General features: G+C 35.7%; 1 protein-coding gene across 4 annotated transcripts in view; it reads right to left on the minus strand.

The window, feature by feature from the left end:
* SLIT2 (slit guidance ligand 2) overlaps nt 1-25920 on the minus strand; it is a 345922-nt gene that overhangs the window by 53547 nt on the left and 266455 nt on the right. For all 4 annotated transcript variants that reach the window (XM_069493906.1, XM_069493904.1, XM_069493905.1 and 1 more), the window contains 8 exons: nt 21612-21755; nt 19903-20069; nt 18849-18981; nt 15627-15695; nt 12965-13036; nt 12394-12465; nt 10043-10114; nt 7368-7531 (listed from right to left, as the gene is read on the minus strand). In XM_069493906.1, the coding sequence (XP_069350007.1) occupies nt 7368-7531; nt 10043-10114; nt 12394-12465; nt 12965-13036; nt 15627-15695; nt 18849-18981; nt 19903-20069; nt 21612-21755 (893 nt within the window). The remainder of the gene's footprint in view (nt 1-7367; nt 7532-10042; nt 10115-12393; nt 12466-12964; nt 13037-15626; nt 15696-18848; nt 18982-19902; nt 20070-21611; nt 21756-25920) is intronic.

Below are 25920 nucleotides of genomic sequence, written 5' to 3' on the forward strand. Positions count from 1 at the left end.
ATGTTGATCTTGCTAAGAAAAATAATAGTATTACAATGTTATTGTTGCGAGATGTGGAATTTTCCCCAGAAATTCAAGAATCTAAAGGATGCTTAACATATAAAATTAGAGGAAGAGATTAACCATGGCATGGTAAAATGTTGATAACCTTGGAATTTATAAAGATCTTGAGTTTCCTTGATCTGTTAGCTGACCTTTACAAATGAAGTAATGAAGTATATTTAGCATCAAATCCCTGCCTTGTTTCTTGAGCTCCTGGGTACCAGACATCTTTCTATTGGGACTTCCTCTCCCCCTCTGCATTGTATTCTCAGTTCCACTTGACTCACAGTAAGAATTTCCTGATGGCCTTATGGACCTGACCATATCAGTTACAACTTCTTAATTATTTGGTATGGCTATATATTATTATCTTTTATATATATATATTTCTATCATCAAACTTCTGTGTTGTTTATAATTATCTGTTTAAACATATCTACTGGTAAAATATAAGCTCCATGAGAACAGGAACTTTACTCTGTATTGTTTATTGTTGTATTCCTAATACCCCAGAACCATGATGGTACATAGTAGGAATGTGAATAATATTTGTTGAATGAATGAAGGCATATATTATTCATTTCTATTAGACTGCTCATTCCTTAGCACATGTAAATCTTTCATAAATGTCTGTCAAATAAAAAAAAAAAAAAGTTCAGTTGCCTGTATAGCTAAAACTACCTGAACCAAAAGCAATAAAAGGAATATTAGAAATGAGCAATGTTCTACTCTCCATGTTGATTTTATTAATGAAAACCTGGGAAGGACAAAAACCTCTGTTTTATTGCAGACTTCTTCATCACTCTATCTTCATCTTATATTTAAAAGATGGAGACAGGACATTTGGGTTATAAAGGCAAGTCATGACCATCTGCTTACCATTCAAGAATGCTCTGTCTGGGTCTTAATTAAATATGCTCTGATATTCTATTTCTTCCTGTTCATTTAGTTCTGTTGTACATCAAAACTATGAGAGTATACCATAAAGAAAATATTCTGAAAAATGTAGGACAAACATTTTACTGGAAGAATTAATCACTCCAAATAATAGCACAGCCTTTTCTAGAGGCAGAAAATCATTGAAATTATATTTAAGTAGAGGTATGTAAACATGTCTTCAAATAAAGAATATTCATCTTCCTGCTATAATTTGAAACCTTAATATTGGGAGTTTATATTTACATAATTTTCATGAATAAAATAAAAACACATTAGACTGATATAACTATAGGAAAAGTTAAATTAAAATATGAATACCACAAGTATAAAATATGTAAAGAAATATTATTTTATTGCTTTTAAGCTCATAAAGCATGTATGTACAATAGCATGGTACTCAGATTTCCTTGAGTGAATTATTTTAATTAATAGATTAAAATACTTTGTCTTCTATCAATCATTTATTTTGTGTAAATATTTCTAGCAAAGCCTCTGAGGGTAGTTCAAAAATTTCATATTCCAAGTACATTTCAATAAGAGGGTGGCAAATTTATTTACATTGATAATTTATTTTGAAAACGTTTTTGTTGAAAATTACAAAGTAAACTTTAGTGGTAAGCTCTGGAGTCAGAGTCAAGGTTCAAATTCTTACTCTTTCACTCAATAGTTGAGTGATTTTGAAAAAATGACTTAATTTCTCTAAATTATAATATTTTCATTTCTCAAATGGGGAGAGGATAGTACTTACTACAGGAATGATACAAAGATTAAAAGAGATAAAAATCTCTGTAAAGTGCTCAGCATCATCCAACCACTCAAGAGAAGTTAGCTATTATTGTTTTTAACAGTAGTAGTGGTAGTAACAGTAGTAGTAGGAGTGGCAAAGATCTAGTCTGAATTATCATAAATCTTAAACTACAAGAGCCTTAATAAGACAATGGCACTTCACAATATTTTGACAAATGCTGAAACAAATGCTGGCAAAGGGCATGATGAGTTTCACTGCTTGCTATCACTTTAAAATTATACTAAGCTATAGAGAAAATGTGTAAACCCTGAAGTCTGCTAAGTGCAACTGCACTATATTTGTTGACTGTCCATGCTGCCTGCCAACTGGCTTTTAATCATGCTAATTTAAGGTATACTTTGAAATATATGTAATCTGTTGATTTGATGCTTTAGTGAACTAAACTACCACAGCTGAGCTCAAAGATTTAGGGCCTTATTATCATCTGTAAATTAAGAAGTCTCAGCTCAACTCTTTTCTGGCTGCCCTGGAACAGGTCCAGAACTTTCCAATAGTGCAGCTCTGCTCCTCCAGTTCTGCCCACCTGTAGCACTGGCCTCACAGTTGTCTGCTAGTCTGAACAGCTACCTTAGACACACTCACACCACTAAATCTTTCATAGTCACCTTCCTTCGACATGATTTCTTCCCCTAAGTTCTTGCAGCAACTATGCTATCTAATATGGTAGCCACTGGACACATGAGGATATTTAAGTTTAAAAGTACATAAAACAAAATTAAATTAAAAATTCATTTTGCTACTCATATTAGCCATATTTGAAGTGCTCAGAAACCACAAGTGTCTAGTGACTGCCATGTTGGATAGTGAAGATGTGGAAAGTTTCTGTCACTGCAGGAAGTTTTATTGGGCAGTGCTGATAAGGACCAATTTACTCTCAAGCATATTTCCATTCATGGTACACTGAGTACATGAGATGTTATTGTCATTAAACAAAACGAAAATTAGTTATATAAATCTTGCTTAGTTACAAATTAGCTACAAAAGCCTTTAGGTATGTGTATATGTGCAGGCATACTTACAGGTATGGAACTGCAGGTTCCATTCCAGAAAATGGCAATAAATTGAATATTGCAATAAAGAGATTCATAAGAACTTTTTCATTTCTTAGTGCACATTATGTTTCCACTATACTATAGTCTATTAAGTGTGTAATAGCATGTATAAAAAAGTAATCTATATACCTTAATTAAAAACACTCTATTGCTAAAAAATGCTAACAATTATCTGAGCCTTCAGCAAGTCTTAATTTTTTTGTTGGTGGAGGGTCTTGCCTCAGTGTTGATGGCTGTGGACTTTTCAGGGTGGTGGTTGCTGGAATTCAAGGTGGCTGCAGCAATTTCTTAAAACAAGACAGCAATGAAGTTTGCCATATCAACTGATTTAACCCTTCATGAAAAATCTCTCTGTAGCATATGATGCTGTTTGATAGCATTTTACCCATAGTAGAATTTCTTTCAAAGTTGGAGTCAGTCCTCTCAAACCCTGCTACTGCTTTATCAGCTAAGTTTATGCAATATTCTAAATCTTTTGCTATCATTTCAACAATGTTCAGAGCATCTTCACCCTGAGTAGATTCCATCTCAAGAAATTACATTCTTTGCTTATTTACAAGAAGCAACTCCTCATCTATTCAAGTTTTATCATGAGATTGCAGCAATTCAGTTACATATTCAGGATCTCCAAACTCCTGTTAATGTTGACATTTAGACTTCTTCCCATAAATCACACATGATCTTAATAGCATCTAGAATAGTTAATCCTTTCCAGAAGGTTTTTAATTTACTTTGCCCAGATCCATAAGAGAAATCACTATGTATGGCAACTACAACCTCATGAAATATATTTGTTAAATAAGACTTGAAAATCAAAATTACTGCTTGATCCATTGGCTGCAGAAAAAATGCTGCTGTCAACAGGTATGAAAAGAACGTTAATCTCTTTGAAAATCTCCATCAGAGCTCTTGAGTGATCAGGCGCATTGTCAATGAGGAGTAATATTTTCAAAGGATTTTTTTTCTGAGCAACAGGTCTCAACAGTGGGCTTAAAATATTCAGTAAACCATGCTATAAATAGATGTGCTATCATCTAGGCTTTGTTGGTCTACTTATAGAACACAGGCAGAATAGATTTAGTGTAATTGTAAAGGGCTCTAGGATTTTTGGAACAGTAAATGAGCACTGGCTTCAACTTAAAGTCACCAGCCACACTAGCCCCTAATAAGAGCCAGCCTGTCTTTTGAATCTTTGAAGCCAGCCATTGACTTCTTTTCTCTTGCTATGAAAGTCCTAGGTGACATTTCCTTCAAATATAAAGCTGTGTTGTCTGCACTGAAAATCTGTTGTTTCGTGTAGCCACTTTCATCAATTATCTTAACTAGGTCTTCTGCATATCTTGCTACAGCTTCTACATCAGCACTTGCTGCTTTACCTTGCACCTTTCTGTTATGCAGATGGCTTCTTTTGGGCAACCTTATGAACCAGTCTCTGCAAGCTTCAAAATTTTCTTCTGCAGCTTCTTCACCTTTCTCAGCTTCTATAGAATTGAAGGGCGTCAGGGCCTTGCTCTGCATTAGGCTTTGGCTTAAGGGCATGTTGTCACTGGTTTGAGCTTCTTTCCAGACTATTACAACTTTCTCCATACCAGTAATAAGGCTGATTTGCTTTCTTATCATTCATGTGTTCACTGGAGCAGCACTTTTAATTTCCTTCAATAACTGTTCTTTTGCATTCATAACTTGGTTTTATGGCACAAGAGGTCTAGCTTTCAGCCTGTCTCAGCTTTTGATATACCTTCCTCAGTAAGCCTAATAATTTCTAGCTTTTGATTTAAAGTGAGAGATGTGGGGCTCCTCCTTTTATTTCAACACTTAAAGGCCACTGTAGGGTTAGTGGTTGTCCTACTTTCAATATTTTTGTGTCTCATGGACTAGGGAGGCCTGAGGTGAGGAAATGGCCGGTCAGTGGAGCAGTCAGAGCACACAATATTTATTAAGTTTGCTGTCTTATATGGACATGGTTTGTGGTGCTCTCAAACAATTACAAGAGCAACATCAAACATCATTGATGACTGATCACCATAACAGATATAATGAAAAAGTCTGAAAAATTTGAAAATTACCGACATGTGACCTAGAGACGAGAAGTGAGCACATGTTGTTGGAAAAATGGTGCCAACAGAGTTGGCTGACGTAGGTTTGCCACAAACCTTCAATTTGTAAAAAAAAAAAAATGTGACATCTCTCAAAGCACAATAAAATGAGGTATGCCTGTACATCTGTATCGGACTACTGAGAACATTTAATAAATTAACATAAACTGTGATGCTTTAAGAGTAGAATAAAAGTATGCAGCTTTTCTCAAATTTTTGTTATGAAATTTTTTTCAAGAAATATCTCCAGGGAATTATAAACTTTAAGAAATACAGATATGTACCAGCATTCTTCAAAATGAAGTATGAGTATCACCGGTCACAGAGAAGTATAAGAGAATCAGTCTGCAGTTTCTCAACTTCCCCATGTAATCTGTCCAACAACATGCTGAAGAATAAGGTTTTATGTCAGTTTCACCATCCCTACCGTCCCTTTGACAGTAATCTCTCCCCCACTTTACAAAAGGGTGATATGTCTCTCAGCCCACCAGAAACTTATCATGGGCACTGCCCCAAGGGAACATCTAGGATTACAAAAGAACAATTTAAAATACCAGTTATTTTGCAAAGATTTTTGTAATCAATGCACATAATTGCAGAGAGGCATGGCCATAGAATTTTACTTTCAATTTGTAATAAAATATTAAAATATTGATAAATAATGCTGCTGCTGCTGTTTCAATTAATAGCACACCAGTATTAATAACAGTAATTCAATTCAGATAAAAATGTAAAAACTTACAGACTTTTGGTGGCAGGACATTTTAAAAATCCAAATTATATACTTTTTTGGTAACAAAGAATGATACAATTTTCTGAGGTACTAGAAATAGGAATTCGAGGAGAAAAATAGAAGTTGACGGAAAAAGAACAATGTAATATATTAGGGAGGATCTTGCTTTTGTCGCTTTTAAAATTAGCTCTGGTATGAAGATTCCACCAAATACATTTAAAAGAATGATAGAAAAGTTTTGTTTTACAATGTCAATATTCACAATGTGCTGCCAAGTACCTCTTTTGCGACCATTTACAGTTATTAGGAAAAGCATTAGACGCCAACTTAAAAGTGTTTGGGGGAATGTATAGTTTTTTGAAAATTCCTTCTTTTATTAATAAATCATGGAATGTTTCACATCATCATTTCTGTGGTGTTTTGAAATGTTATAAAAATACAATTAGCACTAACCTATACTGAATGCTACTGTGTGTGAGGCAGTACGTTTTACATACACTAACTCACGTAATGTTCATAAAGCCCTTTCAGATTGCTACCACCCTCGTTTCCACTTACACATGAGAAAACTGAGGCACAGACTGGTTAAGGTTACCTGGGTACTAAAGAGAGAAGCTGCGATTTAGCGTCGGCCGGACTAGGCTTCAGAGCTCATACCCTGACCCACATCACAGTGTTACCCACTTGCATATGTTTTTCTTACATAAATGTTCAAGTGTTGAAAGCTCGTCTTTTCAGCTAGGTGTGCAAATCTTGGGAGGAAAGACTGTACCATCAACTCCTCTGTGTTCCACAATAGATAAAATTCAGTTTTATACATAAAACATGTTTAACCACATTTTCTGAAGGAACATTTGGAATTTTCAAGAATTTCTCTCCTCCACCCAATAACTGAGTGGCCCTCCTGAAACAGCTACAATCTAAGAATGATAGTAACTTTCTCTCCTACTTTTGTAAGAAACCTAAATCCGTATATTTGATGAGATAGATATACAAAACAAGTTTAATAGTGGTTATATCTAAGTAGTCTGATTAATGGTTAATTTTATTACCTTTTGCAGAACTAAAATTTAACATTGTTTAGATTTTACTATTCAGATTTTCTGTATTGGGCACATATTACTCTTGTAATAAAAGAAGAAAATAGTATTTGTTATTAAGACACTATTTGGAATTCACAAATACATAAAACGGAGGTAAAGGAAAGGAATACAAACAAGCAAGGAACAGGAATATCGACACAAAATCTGCAGCACATGAGGCAAGTCAGGAGGTTCGGGCTGGACACTTGAACATTTGGGAGAGCCCATTTCTCCTTACCTGGTATCAGGAAGCCACAGGGCCCTGGCAGCCCTAGAGCAGGGCATATGTTCAGACAAGGCAAAAGCAAAACATTTCACTTGTTAGAGTCTATGAAAGGCATGTCCAGAAATTGTGTACTCCACATTTTTCATACATGTTCAAGAAAACACAGTCATTTCCAATGGGCTATTTTTGAGATTTATTTGAAAAGCCTAGTTCTGTACTTGGGCACCTCAGATAACTGCTCTGTCTTGTTCAATCACCAGTGGACAAAGTAATTATTTCTTGGGCTTTTCAACTATACCTTTGAAGCCAAGTGGCCAAATGGTTATCTTTTCCTTTTGTATTGAATATAGTGATTATTAAACAGAAGTACAAATAACTAAAAACCATACCTTGACATGTAAATTTTTTGGAGGGAGTTGTGAGTAATAGTTTATCTGCCATTTCTCCAGGGCCGGCACAACGGGCAATTCCAGGTTCCTTATACTCCGACTTCACCCAGTCGGATAACCACTGCATGTTACAATCACAGTAAAGAGGGTTGGCTCCAATCGCTCTGGAAAAACAACACCACGAAAGCACAAACACACACACACATACACACACACACACAAGTATGGAAGTATTATTTCCTACGGGAACAGAATTCAAAGTGTTGCTCAGTAGAAAATCCCTACAGATCTATTGAAGGTAACAATTTAGTAGAACATAGAGACAATGTGGATTCCCATTTTCCTGAATGACGTGCAGCTGGGATTCAGTGAGTTGTCACCAGTGTTAACACTTATCTGTGCTTTCCAAGGAACCCCTGTATTTTCAGAGACAGGCTCACACGGGGTGTAAGCACACCCTAGGTGCATTAACACCTCCTTCATTCACCAAGTATTTCCTGAGAACTCAGTCACCATGCAAGGTTCTGAGGACCCAAATATGAATAAAGCATTATTCTTCCCTCCAAAGAACTCCTCCTGCTGAGGAGATTAGCATACACTCACAGGCATAAATAATTTTTATTAGAAGTGCTATAGTAGAAGTATGTACGAATAAATAGACTTGACATTTCGGTGGAGGCGAGTGCTAGTGGTTAAGAAAGTCTAAACTATGTGGGATAGTTAGAGCTGATGGGAAGGGTTGGGAAGGATGTTTCAGGTAAAGGACTAGCAAGTACAATGGTATAGAGATAAACAAAAGCAGGAAGGTATGAAATACTAAAGATATCTAAAGCTACTTCACCAGAGCTGATTTGGACCTGCATTGGGTGTCTGCTCCTTTGGAAAATCTTTCATTTTATGGTTCCTAACTACATAAGCAGGAGTAGTGATAGCAAAGCAATCAAAATAATAGCTAACATTTATTGCACTCTTACTATAGGCAGAAATTGGGCTAAGCCATATTTACATGATTTACCTCATTTTATCCTAAACACTAATTTTATGAGGTCAATATTATCAATAATCCACTTTACAGATTAATAATCTGAGACCAGAGAAGCTAATCAGTGGGATCATAGACATGTCAAGCTTGGGGACAAGTAGTAGATACGTAAAGTAACATTTTAAAACTGATTAATTCTGATTTACAATTAACTTAAGATTAGAAATACTTCTAGGTCTTCAGTCTAAGCATAATTAATCTTATTCTTTTTTAGGCAACTCCCAAAATATATCTTACTACTTTATATTACTGCAGTCTTAATGCCCAACTTTAAGAATTTGAACGTAGTGAATGTTATGCTCATATGTGTATGTCAGATTCAAATCCTACTAAATTAAAAATGAGCAAAACAATGTTTTTGAGTCATCTGGTCTCATCTCCGCTGACATTTGTTAAGTCCTTACTATGACAGAGGAGGAAGTGGGAAGTGACTAAAGCAGAGCTCTTTATGCTGCCTTCTCTGCCAGCCCCACGCCCTGAACTAGAGCTTCATTCACACTGTATCTCGCGCACAGAGCAGCCAGAGTTTGTAAAGGACTAACTGTGATAGCAACATTGAGGTAGGTGCTGAGACTCAAAGATGAAAAAGTAGAAGTTTTGCCTTCCAGGACCAAGTAGTTTAGTGGAAGGAATCTTAATAGTAGGCACCATACAGTCTAAGCGATGTATACACAAAAACCCAGACTGATAACACAGACCCTATGACGCAAATTCATATTAACATGACTGACTTGGATTCTATTCTCCAACCATTCCCTTTTTTAAATTTTCTAAAATTCTTATCTTCTTGGAGTTTGTGTGTTTGGTAGGGGAGTGCACAGCTGGGAGAGAATATGGCAGGCAACCTCTCCTAGAGAACTGGGGCCCCGCTGACTTTGAGATCTAAGCTGAAGCAGATAACTGCCACCAGGTGGCGCCAAACTCAGCATCACCCTAAGAGGCTTTGATCCCATGGCTGCTGCTCCCTGAACTTTAATGGAATGATGGAAATTCAGCCCAAATGGGGTTTTTGGACTCCGATTATTACATATTTTAAAAACTGTTTTACTCTACTTCCTAAAACTATGGAAAAACAAACAGGTTGCTATGAAAGAAAACACAAAGGAAAACCCAATATGAGGATTTGGCTGTTTTCCACCACCAGACTAGAAAGTCTTGAACCATGTCGAATTTATTTTTTTGCACGGTTCAACAGATTATGCTGAGTAATATTTGCTAAGAAAATGAGTGCAATGCGAGAAAATTAGGATAGACTTCGTGAAGGAAGTGATACTTGGGATGTGACTTGGAAAAGTAGAGTTGGGTCAGACCAAACTGAAGGGCACATGATATTCTAGCATCAGAGAACAATAACAAAAAAGGCAGAGGCTAGTAAAGTTGGGGGGAATGTTTGTAGAACTTTTAGTTAAGCAAAGAGAACTCATCTGATGGGATGTAAGAGCCAGAAGGGTAAATTAGAGCTATATTACAGAGGTCACCATATTCAGGTTGAAAATCTTCACGTTTTCTTTAAACATGATGCCAATCTCATTTTAATATATAATACAATAAAAGAAGTGGCAGAGGACTTTTCCCAACTCATTTACTAGGGAGAGTTTGACCCTAAACCTACATTCATGAACTAGGTACTCACAGGTGGGATAATGCAGAAAGATCATTGAAAGCACCTTCAGGCACGACAGAAATGTCATTTCCATGTAGGGAACTAAAAGCAAGAAAAAGAAAAATTAAATTTCCTACATTTCAGATAGTTCAGAAATATTACCATGTAAGTATGAGATTTTTTAATAAACATTTTAAGTCAGTGCAGAAAAGATGGTCTATTAATAAATATTAATATTAATAAATATTCTTGGTACAACTGGATATTCATTTGGGAAAGCAAAAAGTTAGTTTCTACCTCACATCATATGCACAAAATAAATTCCAGATTGAAGAGTTAAATATAAAAATCAAAAATGTATTAAAAAAATAGGCTGAGTGCAGTGGCATGTGCCTATAAATCCCAGTACTTTGGGAGGCCGAGGCAGGAGGATTTCTTGAGGCCAGTTCAAGACCAGCCTGGGAAATATATTGAGTTCCCATTTGTATAAAAAAAAATTTAAAATTAGGCATGGTGATGTGCTCTTGTAATTCTAGCTACTTGGGAGGCTGAGGCAGGAGGATTGTTTGAGCCCAGGAGTTTGAGGCTGCTGTGAGCTATGATCCTGCTACTGCATTTCAGCCTGGGTGACAGAGCAAGACCCAAGACCCTAACTCAAAAAAAAAAAAAAAAAAAAAAAGAAAAGAAAAAAGAAAGAAAATATAGAAGAGTTCCTTTTTACTTTTTATGAGCATGAGATGGGGAAGGCTTTCAAAAGCACTACATAAAACCCAGAAATCATAACAGAAAAGAGTAATAAATTTTGACAACATAAAATATATCCGTAAGATAAAAGATTTCATATAAGGAACAGAATGAGAAATATTTGCAACTTATATAAGATACAAGAATTAATTCCTTTATAAAAAGACCTGCAAGCATAGGGTCAAGTAGTAGATGCATAAAGACGCCTACATTAATAAGAAAAAGACAAAGTACCTAATAGAAAATGGAAAAATAATATGATCAGGCTCATTAGAATAAGAAGCACAAATGCTTAATAAACAAACAAAATATAGGCAAATGCTCTAGTAATTGAAAATGCAAATTAAAACACAAATGGAAAATAATTTTCAATCTGTCATATAGACAAAAATAAAAAGATTAATAATATTCAGTGTTTGCAAGAATACTTTGAAAAAAGTGCTCTACTGAACAGGTGGTGGAAACATACATTTGTAAATTGACAAAATCTTTTTGGTGGACAATGTGTCAGTTACTTTTGGTATCCTCATTGTATCTGACAGTACCTCCCTACTAAATCATTGCTGAAGTGCTATGCTAGCACATTAGCACCAAGATGAATAATAAGATGCTAATGGGAGTACTATACGGTACTCATGAAAATTGTAATTAAACCAAATTATAGTAAAGATGAGGATGATTAAATAAGTATGGTTCCTCTAGCCTATAGAATATTCTGTACCAGTTAAACAGTTGAGTAATATCTATACATAATAGGATGGAAATAAATATTCTAAAGAATATGGTAAATAACAATAGCCAATGGCAGAATAAGAAAAGATTCTATTGATGTCTCTTTAAATTTATTTAGTTGGGGGCACACATATATTAAGATGTAAAAACAAATGCACATGAAAAAGAACCAGAAGAGTACATCAAACTGTTTTAACTGCTAATTCTGGGGTTGGGGTGTGGGATTAAGGATCATGTTTTATTTCACCTACTTTGAAGTACAATTTTATAGTCAAAATATTTTCATGTACTATGTAATTTCTGAAGAAATCGATTTTCTCTATATTTCTTTCAAAATCAATTGAAGCTATATAAAACACACATCTTAATGTTATATACAATCAAATAAATGACTACAGCAACAACAAGTATTACAAAAGAGAAAAAGTTATGATGTCCAAATTGAAGCTGTTGAACAATGATAGAGTAAGATATGATTTTTGCATGTCCAAATTTATAGTAAGTTCTAATGCATACATTCTACAATAGCCAACAATCAACAGAGCGGTTAAATCATCAAAAAGAGAACCCAAGGCCTGGCTTGGCGGGTCACGCCTGTAATCCTAGCACTCTGGGAGGCTGAGGTGGGAGGATCCCTTGAGACCAGCCTAGCAAGAGAGAGACCCCTTCTCTACTAAAAATAGAAAAAATTAGCTGGGTGTGGTGTTGAACCCCTGTAGTCCCAGCTACTCAGGAGGAAGGAGGATTACTGGAGCCCAGGAGTTTGAGGTTGCAGTAACATGGCGCCACTACACCCTAGCCAGGGTGACAGAGCAAGACTCAGTCTAAAAAGAAAAAAAAAAAAAAGACAACCCAAAACTCAGATCCTGAGGAAAGAGATATTTTGTTGAATATAAGCCACTTACAGTAATCGAAGAGACTTCAATCCGTCGAAGGTTCGAGGAGGAATACATCTTAGGCGGTTGTAACTAAGAATTCTGAAAGCATAATATGTCCATTTGTTTTATTTAGGTATCCAAAAATTGTCAAATAATATTTTTTAAATAATACAATTAAGAAAAGGGTTATTTGAGCATCTTATAAATTGAGAATATTTACACAGATTTTTTTACTTTGTGCTGTCTCCCTAATACAACATATTTACTTCCTAAATACAACCTAGAATACTTCCCTCTGCCAACTCCTGTCTGACATTGCTGCCTCCACTGCCCCTCACGAAGGTGTCTTCCCCAGAAGCCTGTCTTAAGGATCTCCCCTAACGCCACCACAAACATAAAGTATTCTTTGTTTCTTTTACACAACCTAGTACTTTTTGTAATATATGTATTTGCTCATGTATTGAGGTTTTCTCTGTTTCTCCCAATAGAAACTTTCCTGAGGCCAGAGACTCTGTCTTGTTCACTAGTGCCAAGCATCTAGAAGATGCATTCTGTCCAAAGACTTAAAGAATTCGCAGTACCACACTTTCACACTCACAAGGTGAGGAGCTGGGTCATGTTGCTGAAGCTCTGATTAGAAAGGGTGCTTATTCTGTTGTTACTTAAGTCTCTAAAAGAGAAAAAGAAAGACACAGAGTCCACGATTAACCACAGAAAATGGAAATATTAGTGATTCTTAGAAACAGAAGGGTCTTCTTGTTTATAGTCATAGCAGGGTTGCTAGCACTGTTATTATCTGAAAACAAAGAGACACCAGATCACCCTCTGGAATAGATCGTACTGTTATTCATAATTCTTCACACGTCACCCTGTTGAAGTTAGGAGGGAACCACATGAAGTGTGAGTACCAGGGGCTGATCTCACTTCCGAGCAGATGCTTTAGAGCGAAGCTCATTTTTCCTTCTGCTTCTGCTGCCGTCTCCCTGACTTGGGATGGTTCACAGGGAGCTCTCTGGGAGGCAGCTTGCAATAGATACATTTTGTAGGTGAGAAATAAACCTTCATCCTTGTAAGTCCCTCAGATACCCAAACTTTATTCTCACTGATACATATGTTCACTGATACGCACACTCAAATTTCATCACTGAAAGAACCCCTGATTAATAACATTCAAAAAGCCATCATTATGAACACCTGTGTTCCTGTCCCTGGATGAGTCATTGTCACATATTAGGTCCTCAATAAATATTTGTTTGACAAACGTTTAGTAAATGGGAAAGATGTTGAATTTTTACCAATGCTAAATGGCTATTTATAAGCATAGTGTGTATGACTGTGGCTCATAATTTTTAGTCCACGAACTTAATTTTATTCTTACATTTAGGGTATATGTATGAAATATATACATATTCACTAATACATATGTCTATTCAATATACATAATCACTATATATATTCAGTATATGTTTTGGTAGCAAAATGATAAATATATGAATAAATGGAACATTCAGAAAAGCAGAGGACTGTCAGTTCCTTTATTAAAATATCTAAATATCACTAAAATGGATCCATAAAATTGTGAAAATGGTAGGAATCATATAGGAGCCTTACAGTTCATATTTTAAGCTGCTGAAGTACTATACCTAATTTTTAAAAATAAATATCTATATCAGAGGAAGTTGCTTGCCTGGAGTTGTATAATGAGTCACTAGTAAAACCATTTCTAGATCCATGATTTCTCATTTTTCATTTCCTACTGGATTTAAATAATCACATGCTGTCCCATAAATGACCTAATTCTGCTAAAGTGACCCTTTGCAAATTGCAGCAATTTAATGGTTTATTTAACAGAACAAAATGTATGTAATCAGTTCTTGTGGCTACCAAATAAATAACTAGAGGAAGAACAAGACATCAGAGGATATTCTTTTTTCTTTAATTTAATCATTTGTCATTTAAATAGTCCTATATACTTTTTATAATGTGTTTGATTTTCCCATACTTTTAAGGAAAATTAAAAGTGATCAACAGTATTTAAACTAACCTCAATAAGCCTAGATAAAGTTTACATCAGGGTATATAACATTTTCTGCTACTTGGGTTTCTAGAATTCACTTAGGAATACTTCCTTATTCTAGGAACACTAGCAATCTGCCTCTTAAGCTATTTATATTTACTCTAAAATCAGATAGACTTAAAGTAATAACAAGATATTTCCACTAATATTTAGTATCTTTTAGCTAATTTTTTGTGTTCTATTTTATCAGTTACCAACAAGGCTACTCTTAAAGTGTGATATTATATGTAACAAGATTACATTCATTTTTAAACATCGTACACCTAACTAGATCATAATGTGTCTATATTTAAATATCTTCTTATATTTAAAACTTAACCATGGCTAAAACTGTTCACATTAATAATAAAAGAAATGTTATTTTAGGAGGGCATTAAACCAAACTGAAAAATATTCAATAATTTGAATTTTATACTCAGAAAGTCAGAATCTTTGTCAAGTTTACTTAAATACAATATAAATACATTTAGATTTTATAAAATAAATGTTAATACTGGATGCCCACAACTTAATAATGTTTTAAATAAGAAACTCAAACCTATTAATAAACTAAATTTATAATATATTTTCGGTAAAGTTGTTACCATCTACCATTGTTTGCTTAAAGTCAAGACTAAAGACATTTTTTTTTTTTTTATTATATATATATTTTTTTTCAATTTAGTTCTATAACAAAGGCACGTGTACCCAAATGTTTATAGCAGCACAATTCACAATAGCAAAGATGTGGAAACAACCCAAATGCCCATCAATACATGATTGGATTAGTAAGCTGTGGTATATGTATACCATGGAATATTACTCAGCTATAAGGAATGATGAAGATAAGACTAAAGACATTGTTTATCTTTCTTTCCTTTGCTTATCATAAAATAGCCCATATCCATTATCAACAAAAGTATACAGTTTTACTGTGTTTCTGTAATTCTCTGACTGCTCAGACTTTCTTATATTTGTGCTTCTTTGAATACAGGAAGACCTTTTTCTAAGACATTCCATCACCTGATTGATATTCAATGAAGACGTAGCTAGTGATCCAGAACCACAATGAACAAGGAGGAAAGCAACTAACTGTAAATGATTTATTTTATCTGAAAGGTTCACTAAATCTTCTGCCCCTTGCCATCCCCATTTTCAAGAAATAGAATAAGTCAAATATGGAAAAATACAATATGTTACTCACATAAGTGTTAAATGTTTGTAGTTAGAGAGTTCCTTTGGAACCAGTGTAAATTGGTTTCCATCTAGATACCTAAAACCAAAGAAACAGTATTATCCTCTTAAAAAGTAACGGCGGCCTACCATAAAATAAGTGAACAATATTTCACTCTTTGGTGAGACAAGGGACCACTTGGCAACTTTTGCTTTAAGATGTCATGCTACTAGCTGGGATCATTATTTAAGAGAAGTAAAGGGAAAAACAAAAAACAAAAAAGAAAACAGTTGTTCAGAATTCTTTGTGGATCATTTAAGCTAAATTATAAAACCAAGGTCTCTGTGGTTTGTCTAACAAGGCAAGGCAAGCATTTAGCTAGCTGAGTGTCAGCGAGGAGCTTCATTCAACCAACCATATTTTTACTCAGCCTCCAGTCTGCTTGTGTTTATGTGGAGACAATACCATGAAATTCATTAACTACCAACAGAACCTTGCTTCTGTATCCAAGACCACTCTCCACTGCTTTAATAGGTATTAGTACACTTAGCAAATAACAATGGCCTGTTTTAAAGAGCAATTTGGAAATTTGTACATCAGTAGGTTTAAGTTTAAAACTAGTTGAAATATATTTGGTTGGTGATGAACATTTTAGGGGGTTTTGTGGAATATCACAAATTTAGCAAGTGCACTAATACAGCACATACATGTAAAAGTAATAATCAAATAAGCACATCTAAGTAAATTTTCCCTTTCTTATTAGAGTCAGAAGAATAATCAGAAAATAGACACACTTTGGGTTACCTGCAAGACATAAAAATAACTGAATGCTTAAAGTTATAGCTATGGTGTCATAAAAATAAAAATAAATTTCATTTCCTTCCAAGGCTATTCTTTTCCAGAATATAGATACGGAAGAGTTCAAATGTCTTTCAGCAACTTGGGCCATCTGGCTATGGGTGTGTCCACAAACAATTCTGGGACCCTGGACATGTGGCCCCTGACACCCCAATGTTGTGGCCAATCTCAAGATTCCAGGTTGAAGTTGGTATTTTTTTTTTTTTAGGATATAGAAGTAGCTGAGAAGTTGCCTAAGACAACAATCTATTTCTAATATTTCAAAATGAAAGCAATTATATAAAAGGCATATGTCAAAAATATGTAATAAACATTTGATTAAGAGCAAAGCAGGGTGTATGTTATGACTCCTATGCTTACTTAAATTTTCTGACTTCCTGTTTCTTCTTTGACCCTCTCCCTCTTTGCTTTCCTCCAGCTAAGTTTTTCTTCATACCACTAGAGGGAAGCATCGTTCCATACAGCTCAGCACTTTCCCTTTCTTCCAAAAAGCAGAGCAGAGGTCAAAAAGATTCAGAATGTGTGGTATGAATGTTTATATGTAAAACAATCTTAGGGGAAGTAATATGGAACTGATTAAAAATAATGGATACCATTTGTTCAAACTTGTCCACCAATAACACTAATTTTTGCCAAAATCTTTAATAATTTAATATAAGACATATAAATTTTTTTTCTAATGCGCGTGTATATGTCACTGGTGAAAAGGATCCTGCGGACTTGGTAAGGTGCTGAGAATAAGCTCTCTGAGAGGTAAAACATGAATTCACAAGAGATGACTTAATTTTTTTTTTTTATCACTATAGCATACTTTCTTTAGGAAAAAAGACTACTTTTTAATTTGTAGTCAAATAGATTGAAAATTCAACTGTTTGAAGCGTTGAAGAAGCACATGGATGGCAGACAGGATATGATTCAAGCAGGCTGTTCAATGAAGCTTCATCAGAAAATTAAAGAATGTTTAAATTATTTAATGGGAAGCAGGTAAAAGGACCAAGGCACAGGCCAGTGAAAATCGTATAGAAGAAGGGATTTAACATAAAAGATGGTCTGATTGTATGCTCCTCCCTGGGGTATTCCTAAAATCAATGCTTTGCATACAGAATCCAGGCGTCTAGCCCTCCACAGGGGAGGGTTAAGGGGCCCACGTGATCTTCTGAAGTAAAAATATAGTAAGATAAGAATTAAGTATTTAATTACATACATACACGTAAAACAGTGCTTAGAGTTAATGTAAAAATGTGATTGGTAGTAAGGGGAACTGAACACTTTACAGCAGTTCAAATCTAGGAGGAACATTCTGCGCACATGTGCTAAGATGATGCTTTCTTTCCCTAACTGTTCCATTCAGGACCAAAGTATGATCCATTGAGCTGCACATGATTTTAAAATAAGATCCTTAAAAACTGAAGTGGCATCTTCTTGAACCTCATTACCTATGTCGCATACTGCCGAAAGTTTATCAAACCTGCTCATTTGGAACACTTGCATGTATCTGCATGAATTACAGGGACACATTTGCATAAATTACATTTGGATTAAATCGTTACTGATCCATGGTGTCATACAGACAAAAAAAATAAACAGAGGCAAAATGACTCAGTTGTATTCATATCAAGAATATGATATTAGTTTAGAGAATAAATGAATGAAATGAATGGGGCACACATGTAGCATCTTTCTAGCAGCTTCCTCTATGATTTATTACATTCTCCATATGTAGTAGGAAGTAAGCAGGGAAGTGTGTCAGTCTTGAAGGTCAGATATGTGTATATTGGCCATGTAATTTGTGGTTAAATATCAGTTATGAAAATGTCAGGGATAATTGGTCTCATACCCTTTTGGATCTAAAGGACTCTTATTCGAGTCCAAAAAAAAAAGCATTATCTCTTTTTAAGGGCTAGGATTATGCCAGTTTCTTCCACATCCAAGATAATTATTTACCCTATGTGGTGAGATACTGCCCCAGAGATCACAGGGTAAAGAAGCATTTAACGTAGGGAATATCCTAGTCACTGTAAATTAACTAAATATACAGGATTTCCCAAAGTGTTAGTCTTGCAAGATGCTCTATGACAAAAGGAATATAGGGAAAAATAAGTGTTAGAGATACCTTATATTTTACCATTCTCTCTTGGAGCATCATAGTGTACCTTAGCATAATAAAGGCACTGAGAAATTCTACAGTGAAAAAAAGATAAACATGCAACCAGCAATTCCTGGAGTCTAGGGACTAACTCTGGTATTATTTGTTTACAATTTTACATGATAATAATTAATTGCCCATAGAATGTAATTTACAAACAGAATTGTAAACATTTTCGTTTGGTCTTCATTCCCCTGGGTGTGTAAAACATTAATTGTCAAGAAAAAGGAAAGACAAGCTTTACTTACAACTCTGTGACATCTCTTGGAATACCTTTGGGCAAGACCTTCAAGCCCTTGTTGCTACATCGGACGACTGTATCCAGGCAAGTACATTCCGTAGGACAGCGAGAGAGTGGGGAGCAACTATTGTCATCATTTCCTAAATTGCAGAGGAAATAAAGAAAAACCCAGATTTGTGGTTTTAAAGGCGCTAGAAGGATTTTATGTCTTTAAATTAACAAACATAAGAGCCTTGAGCACTTATGTGTAGGGCATTAAGCATTTACAAATTGACACCATAATTCTACACAGCACAGTTTTCAGACTGCCTAGGGCAACATTCCAGAAAATATTACAGTTTATAACTTATAAACTGTAATTACAATTACCAATACAATTATAATAGCTATTTATTTGTTTAGTTATTTGCACAAATTATACTTTCAATTAGAATATGTAAATGTAAAACTGAGTTACAAAGAAAGAAGACAGATACGAAGACACATAAAGGGATAGATTAGTTTAAAATGTTGAGCAAAAATTGCATGGGTTCCTCATTTTACAATATAGAGCTCAAGTTAGCTCTCTGTTCACTTCACTGGAAACACTATTAATAATAGAACCTGCTCTATCTACCTCATAGAGCTATTATGAAAATCATATGTGATACAGAGCAGCATTAAAAGCGAAAAATATTATTTTTGTCAGAGTTACTAAAACTTCTATTTTATAAGTTCATTGCTTTTCTCTTTTTAAAACAGTAGTTACTTAAAAAGATGCCTAGAATAATTTTAAAAAGTTAAAATGAAGCTATTTAAATAGTACCAACCACAAGTAGGAAACTAGAAATCTTTTAAAACATTCAGAACGCACAATAAGCAGACTTGAGTGTGAAGGGTAGTCTGAGAAAGTAAGTGCCCTGTTGCTAAAACAAAACAAAACAAACAGCAAAGCAAAGCAAAAGACACACAATCCTTATTTGTTGAACTGAACTATGACATGCTGTACAGTTGTGCTCAACAGCATCAGAACAGCATCACGTGAATGCCTGATGACTAAAGATTTGGCGGGGATTTCTTACCATCATCACAAGTGAAGTCCTGAATGGCCACGTCCTGGATAGGAATTTCTTTGAGGAAGTATGGTTTTTGACATCGAGGATTTCCCGTTACAATTCTTTTCTTCCTGAGCCACTCTCCCAACCAAGCCAGGTAGCAGTTACAGTTAAAAGGATTGGCCAAGAGGTTTCTAAGTGCCACATGCAAACAATGCATAGTTTAGTGCAGGGTTTCACCTTCTTACTTCTCAAAACCCCATGCTGCCGTTTTCCACACTATTTCTGTTGGAATAATTCCTTCTTCTTCCTTGTGTTCCCAGCCCCCATTCATAATCGTATGCAACATATGGGATACATTTATTTGCTAAAATATTTACACTTGGAACTTAAACTATAACAACACTTTTACCTAAGAGAATTTTTCAAATAATTTCGTGCCAAAAATAAGGTAAAGGCAGCAATTTAGGGCTTATACAGTGGATCCACATAGATATCTCATTTAGAAATAATTTAAACTTGTCAGAAATCTGACTTGCTGTCAAACTTCTCTGCAGTGATAATGCAGTAATTTAATATAAAGATGAAGGCTGATTACCTTATATTATTGAGTTTAACCTGACAACAGCTATTTCATTAATTTGTCATCTCAAGATTTCCATCTCTTATTTGCTCCAGAGAATAGGTTTCCCATCTAAACTGACAGCTGAGTTGATTAAATGCCAGTTATAAAAATGAATTTACTTCTACAAATCTCAATACTTTTGGCATCTCACCACTTCAGCACAAACCTATTGACAATCCCATTGTTTATAAACATGCCATCTTTAATATGCGCAAATTAGTCACTCAATGTAAAATGTCACATTTTATGTGGAAAGAGGATTAAGTACTTTAATGATGGATGGATGCTTCTCTCAAATTATTCTTCAGTGACTTGAGCTATGTTACACGTTTTTTTCTAACTATAACCATATTCCCCTCCTATTGAGTTAGATTAGTATATTTGCATGCCACCATTACAAGGAAATCTTATCAGTCATATGATTAATAATTTCAAACACTACTTTTTAGATACTGAGTTACAAGAAACCTGAAATACATTGTTTGGAGGAAATTTTTTGAACACTGCCTGAGTTCTATCTATAGACCTACAATTTTTTTTTTTTTATTTTTAAGCTGTCTATATAAAATATCCTTTCAGACAGGTTCGAAGTATTTCTTCAATATTTTCCTAATATCATAGGAAATGCCCTCTAGTCAGCAGCGTTTATTGTTGGTCTGGTCATCCTAACGTACCTCCTGTCATTTCGAATGATCCTTTTGAGCATACTTTGTTGGCAAGCACGCCATCAATTCTGTTTTTATAATACTCATTCTGAAAATACTCCAATGTGGGAACACTGGGAAGAATCCATCACATTTCTTTCTATGCAGCACTATCAAGTTATTAAAATTTAGAAATAAGCCACATTATTGAGCACATTGTTATAAAAAGGGAATGACTAAACAATGCTGCAATTTCTTGTTAAAATTTTATATAAGATAGGAGGTAATATTTTTTTAAAAATTAAAGTGAATTAACATGAACAAATTTGTCCCTTTAAAAATATCTAAACCCTTGGTTATATTTTTATGCAATGCCTAATAATGCATTAAAAGGCTATTAATAAAAGTAACAAATACAATACACTGGCTCAAGTAATACACAAATAGAGACTATTTTTCGTACTTACAGAGTAGACAAAGAATGAAGAGTATCAAATGCCCCTGGTGCAACTGTAGTAATTTGATTATCATATAAAGAAAGCAAACGTACAGAACTGAGTCCTATGAAACTGTCATTCCCCACACAGCTTATTTGATTGCTTCTCAACATCCTGAGGGAAAAAAGAGGACATTGTTAAGGAGATAAAGCATCGGGCAATCAATTTTGCCTGAGGATCAAAATAATCCTTTTTTGCAAATATGTGGCATTCATTACTATTTTTTGCATGTTCGCTTGTCATTAGGAATTGCTACGGATATGTACTGAGAACATCCTGCAAGAATAAAATGCTGCCGAGTTGTCAATGATTAATCTCAGTTATAAAAGGCTCGGCGAGTCTCCGCATGGAGTTACAATCCTACGATGAGGGCAGAACGTTTTCCTTTGATGCTATAATTATGTTTGCATGATTACATAATGTCCTAATTCACCTACAGCTCTCTGAGACCTTGGAGCCCTGTGATTTGTGTATTCTGAGTAGTATTACATTTAAGGTTGAGCAAAAAGGAGGCAGAAAAGAATCCATAGCCACTGCAGATGAAGAATTGAGGGTATCTCAGGGACTGAGATACGAAGTCAATGTCAAACATGGGCTGGGAAAGCCAAAGTTAAATGAGTATCCACAAAACATATACAAATTGTTTTATTTATAACAATTAGTTAATTAGTTCAGTGTTTTAATTTTAAAACTTAAAAATTGGCAAGAATAACAGATCCCAGTTGACTCCGCTGCTCAGGCTGGAGTGCAGTGGTGTGATCACCGCTCATTGTAACTTTGAGCTTCTGTGCTCAAGTGATCTTCCCACACCATCAGCCTCCATGTACCTGGGACTACAGGCACATGCCACAATGACCAGGTAATTTTTTTTTTTTTTATAGACAGGGTTTCACTATATTGCTCAGGCTAGTCTGGAACTCCTGGGCTCAAGCAATTCTCCTGCCCCAGCCTCCCTAAGTGCTGGGATTACAAGTGTGAGCCACTAAACCTGGCCCACAATACACTTTAAATGGGGGTACTCTGAAAAAATTCTGACTTTTTAAAATTACTGTCATTAATAGGATTAACACCATAGTCATTTCCTTATCACTGCTATAGTATTGGCACAGTTCTCATTTCTTTGCTAAGTCTTTATTTGTAGTTGCAATAAATCTTATTCAGAATTCCTAAAAAGTTAATTTATTCCTTAATTTTTCTAAACACGAGTTGACTACTAAAAGACTGCAGAATGTAAAAAAGAGAGGCAAAATTAAACAACACAGTGTCACTTTAAAATACTAGATTCCCCACTAATAAATAAGAAATATAAACATTTGCATTCTGCTAAGTTACAGGTAAGAAGAAAAGATGGTGCCCTTCTTATCAAGGCATCATTTTACGTTAGGAAACAAATGCAAAACAGAAAAGAACTCTTATCAGTGCTTTCCTTTTCATAAATAATAAAGAGTACTAGGTCCTAATCTTTCTGGAGTCACAGATCCCTGAGAGAAGTGGAAGAAAATTTTACTCTTTGTTACTGGAAAAATCTATAAGCGCACATACGCACAGAAGTTCATCTGCAATGTCAAGGAATTCAAAGACTCACTGAAACATGTACACAAACTATTAAGTGGTCTATTAGTCCTAAAGGGTTAAGAAGCGTAGAGGGAAAGGGGATGTGCTGTCAAAGTCTTCATAGCTCCAAGTGGGAGAATAGGTAAGTCCAGATAAACCACCCTAGGACTTTGAATACCCTGAGTTTGGCTCTAAATTGCTCTGATATCCTTGCTGTGGCACCGCTGGATTAAGGAGAGATCCAGTCGGTACCTGTCTCAGGTGCTGAAACATAAGCAGCACAAAAACATCCACAGAAATATAATGAAAGGGGAAAGTTGAATTTAGAGAACTCTCAGGGAGAGTCTCATGAATGCAATTAGTCAGAAGAAATCGTTTGGTAAGTTTTGGGGGTGGTGTTATAAACTGAATTGTACCCCCCCATTTGCATGTTGAAGCCCTAACCCCTAAATGTGGCTGTACAGTCATGCGCGGCATAGCAACGTTTCGGTCAAGGATGGAAATACAAAGGTGGTCCAATAAGATTGTAATGGAGTTGAGAATCTCCTATTACTTCATGACGTGATAGGTAGCCATCATAATGTCTGAGCACAGCAATTACTTGTCTGTGGAAATGCTCATGTAAACAAACCTATTGTCCTGCTAGTCATATAAAAGTTTAGCATGTATAATTATGTACAGTACATAATACTCAATGATGATAATAAAAGACTGTTACTGGTTTTTGTATTTACTATATGTCACATTTTTTATTATTTTAGAGTGCACTTCTACTTATGTGTGTGTGTGTGTGTGTGTGTATGTGTGTTAACTGTAAAGTGGCCTCAGGCAGGTCCTTCAGGAGGGATTCCAGAAGAAGGAGATGTTACCATTGGACATGACAGCACATGTGCATTATTGCCCCCGAAGACCTTCCAGTAGGACAAAATGTGAAGGTGGAAGACAGTGATATTGAGGATCCTGACCTTATGTAGGCCTAGGCTAAGGTATGTGTGGTTTGGTTCTTAACAAAAAAGTTTTAAAAAATGTTAAAAATAGAAAGTATCTTATAAAATAAGGATAAAAGAAAGAAAATGTTTTTGTACAATGTGTGTTTTAAGCCAAGTGTTATGACAAAGGAGTCAAAAGTTTGAAAAAATGAAAATGTTTATAAAGTAAATAGTTACTTATTATTGAAGAAAAAACTTTGTAAAATAAACTTAGTGTAGCCTAAGCGTACAGTGTTTGTAGAGTCAACAGAAGCGTATAGTAATGTCTTAAGCCTTCACGTGCACCCATCACTCACTCACTGACTCATCCAGAGCAACTACTACCCCTGGAAGCCCCATTCTTGGTAAGAGCCCTCTACAGGTGCACTATTTTTATCTTTTATACTGTATTTTTACTGTACTTCTTCTATGTTTAGGGACCCAAATACTTCCCATCCTGTTGCAGCTGCCAGTGTTCACTGCAGTCCCATGCAGTCCAGGTTTGTAGCCTGGAGCAACAGGCTGTAACATCTAGGTTTGTCTAAGTGCACTCCATGGTGTTTGCACAATGTCAAAACAGCCTAATGGCACATTTCTCAGACTGCATCCTCGTCCTTACTCGATGCGTGACTATATTTGGAGAGAGGGACTTTAGAGAGATAATTAAGGTTAAGTGAGGTCAGAAGGGTAGGGCCCTATTCTGACAGGACTGACATCCTTATCAGGAAAAAAGGAAACATCAGAGAGCTCACTCTCTATCCATGAACACACAGAGGAAAGGCCATGCAAGGACACCGCAAGAAGGTGGCCATCTACAAGCCAAGAAGAGAGACCTCACCAGAAATCCACCCTGTCAACACCTGGATCTTGAACTTCTCGCCTCTAGAAAGGTGAGAAAATAAATTTCTATTGTTTAAGCTGCCCAGTCCGTGGAGTCTTGCTGTGACAGCCTGAACAGATTAATAAAGGTAGAGTTAGCCTAGTAGGAAAGGTAGCCTACTCCTTTCCTCCCACTGCAGGGTACTGCTCTGCAAAGAAGCAAGTTCCAGTAACAAAAAATAGTCCCACAAATATTAATATTTTCTAAGAAGGGAGGGTTCTTGTTACAAGATTTGTGTTTTGCCGAGTTACTTGAGGCAGCTCCGGGCAGGTTAGATGCAGCCACCACGGCACATCTTCTCTGTCCTCCTCCTACACGCTCCTCAGTATCTTTTCCATACAAGGGCTGAGGGGACGTTTGTATATGATTTTGAAATGGCTCCAAGTTAGCCCTTGGGAGGGGTGGGCAGGTTCCAGATTGAGCCCGCTATATGGTTAAGGTCTAAGCTACCCCTGCAAAGCGCATGGAGCACACATCTGTTCTAATGTGCAGGGTCTTTTTTTGGTGGGGTTTGAATTGGGGATGCTATTAGCACATCCCACTGGCTATGGGAATGCCCTTCTCCCTCTGCATCAGATAAACAGCGGGCAGTGGACTCCCTCAGCTGTCAGCACCCCTGGTTGTACCTGGCTCTAAGAAGCTGCACAGGGCAGGTTGAGGATTTAGAGGACAGAGTGCGGCTTGGGCCTCTCTCCACTACAATCGCTAACAGCTGCTGCTTGGTTACAAATACTTTCCTTCATGTCTTCCAGAGGCTTCAGAGTTTGGTTTGTCTATCTTCCACCTTTTAGGGCACCACTTTTATCAAATATAATTATATACTTTAAAGATAAAAATATATATGTATATATACATGTGTGTATGTATATACATGCAG

This window comes from Eulemur rufifrons, chromosome 19 (genome assembly GCF_041146395.1).
Source record: "Eulemur rufifrons isolate Redbay chromosome 19, OSU_ERuf_1, whole genome shotgun sequence".
Taxonomy (NCBI): domain Eukaryota; kingdom Metazoa; phylum Chordata; class Mammalia; order Primates; family Lemuridae; genus Eulemur; species Eulemur rufifrons.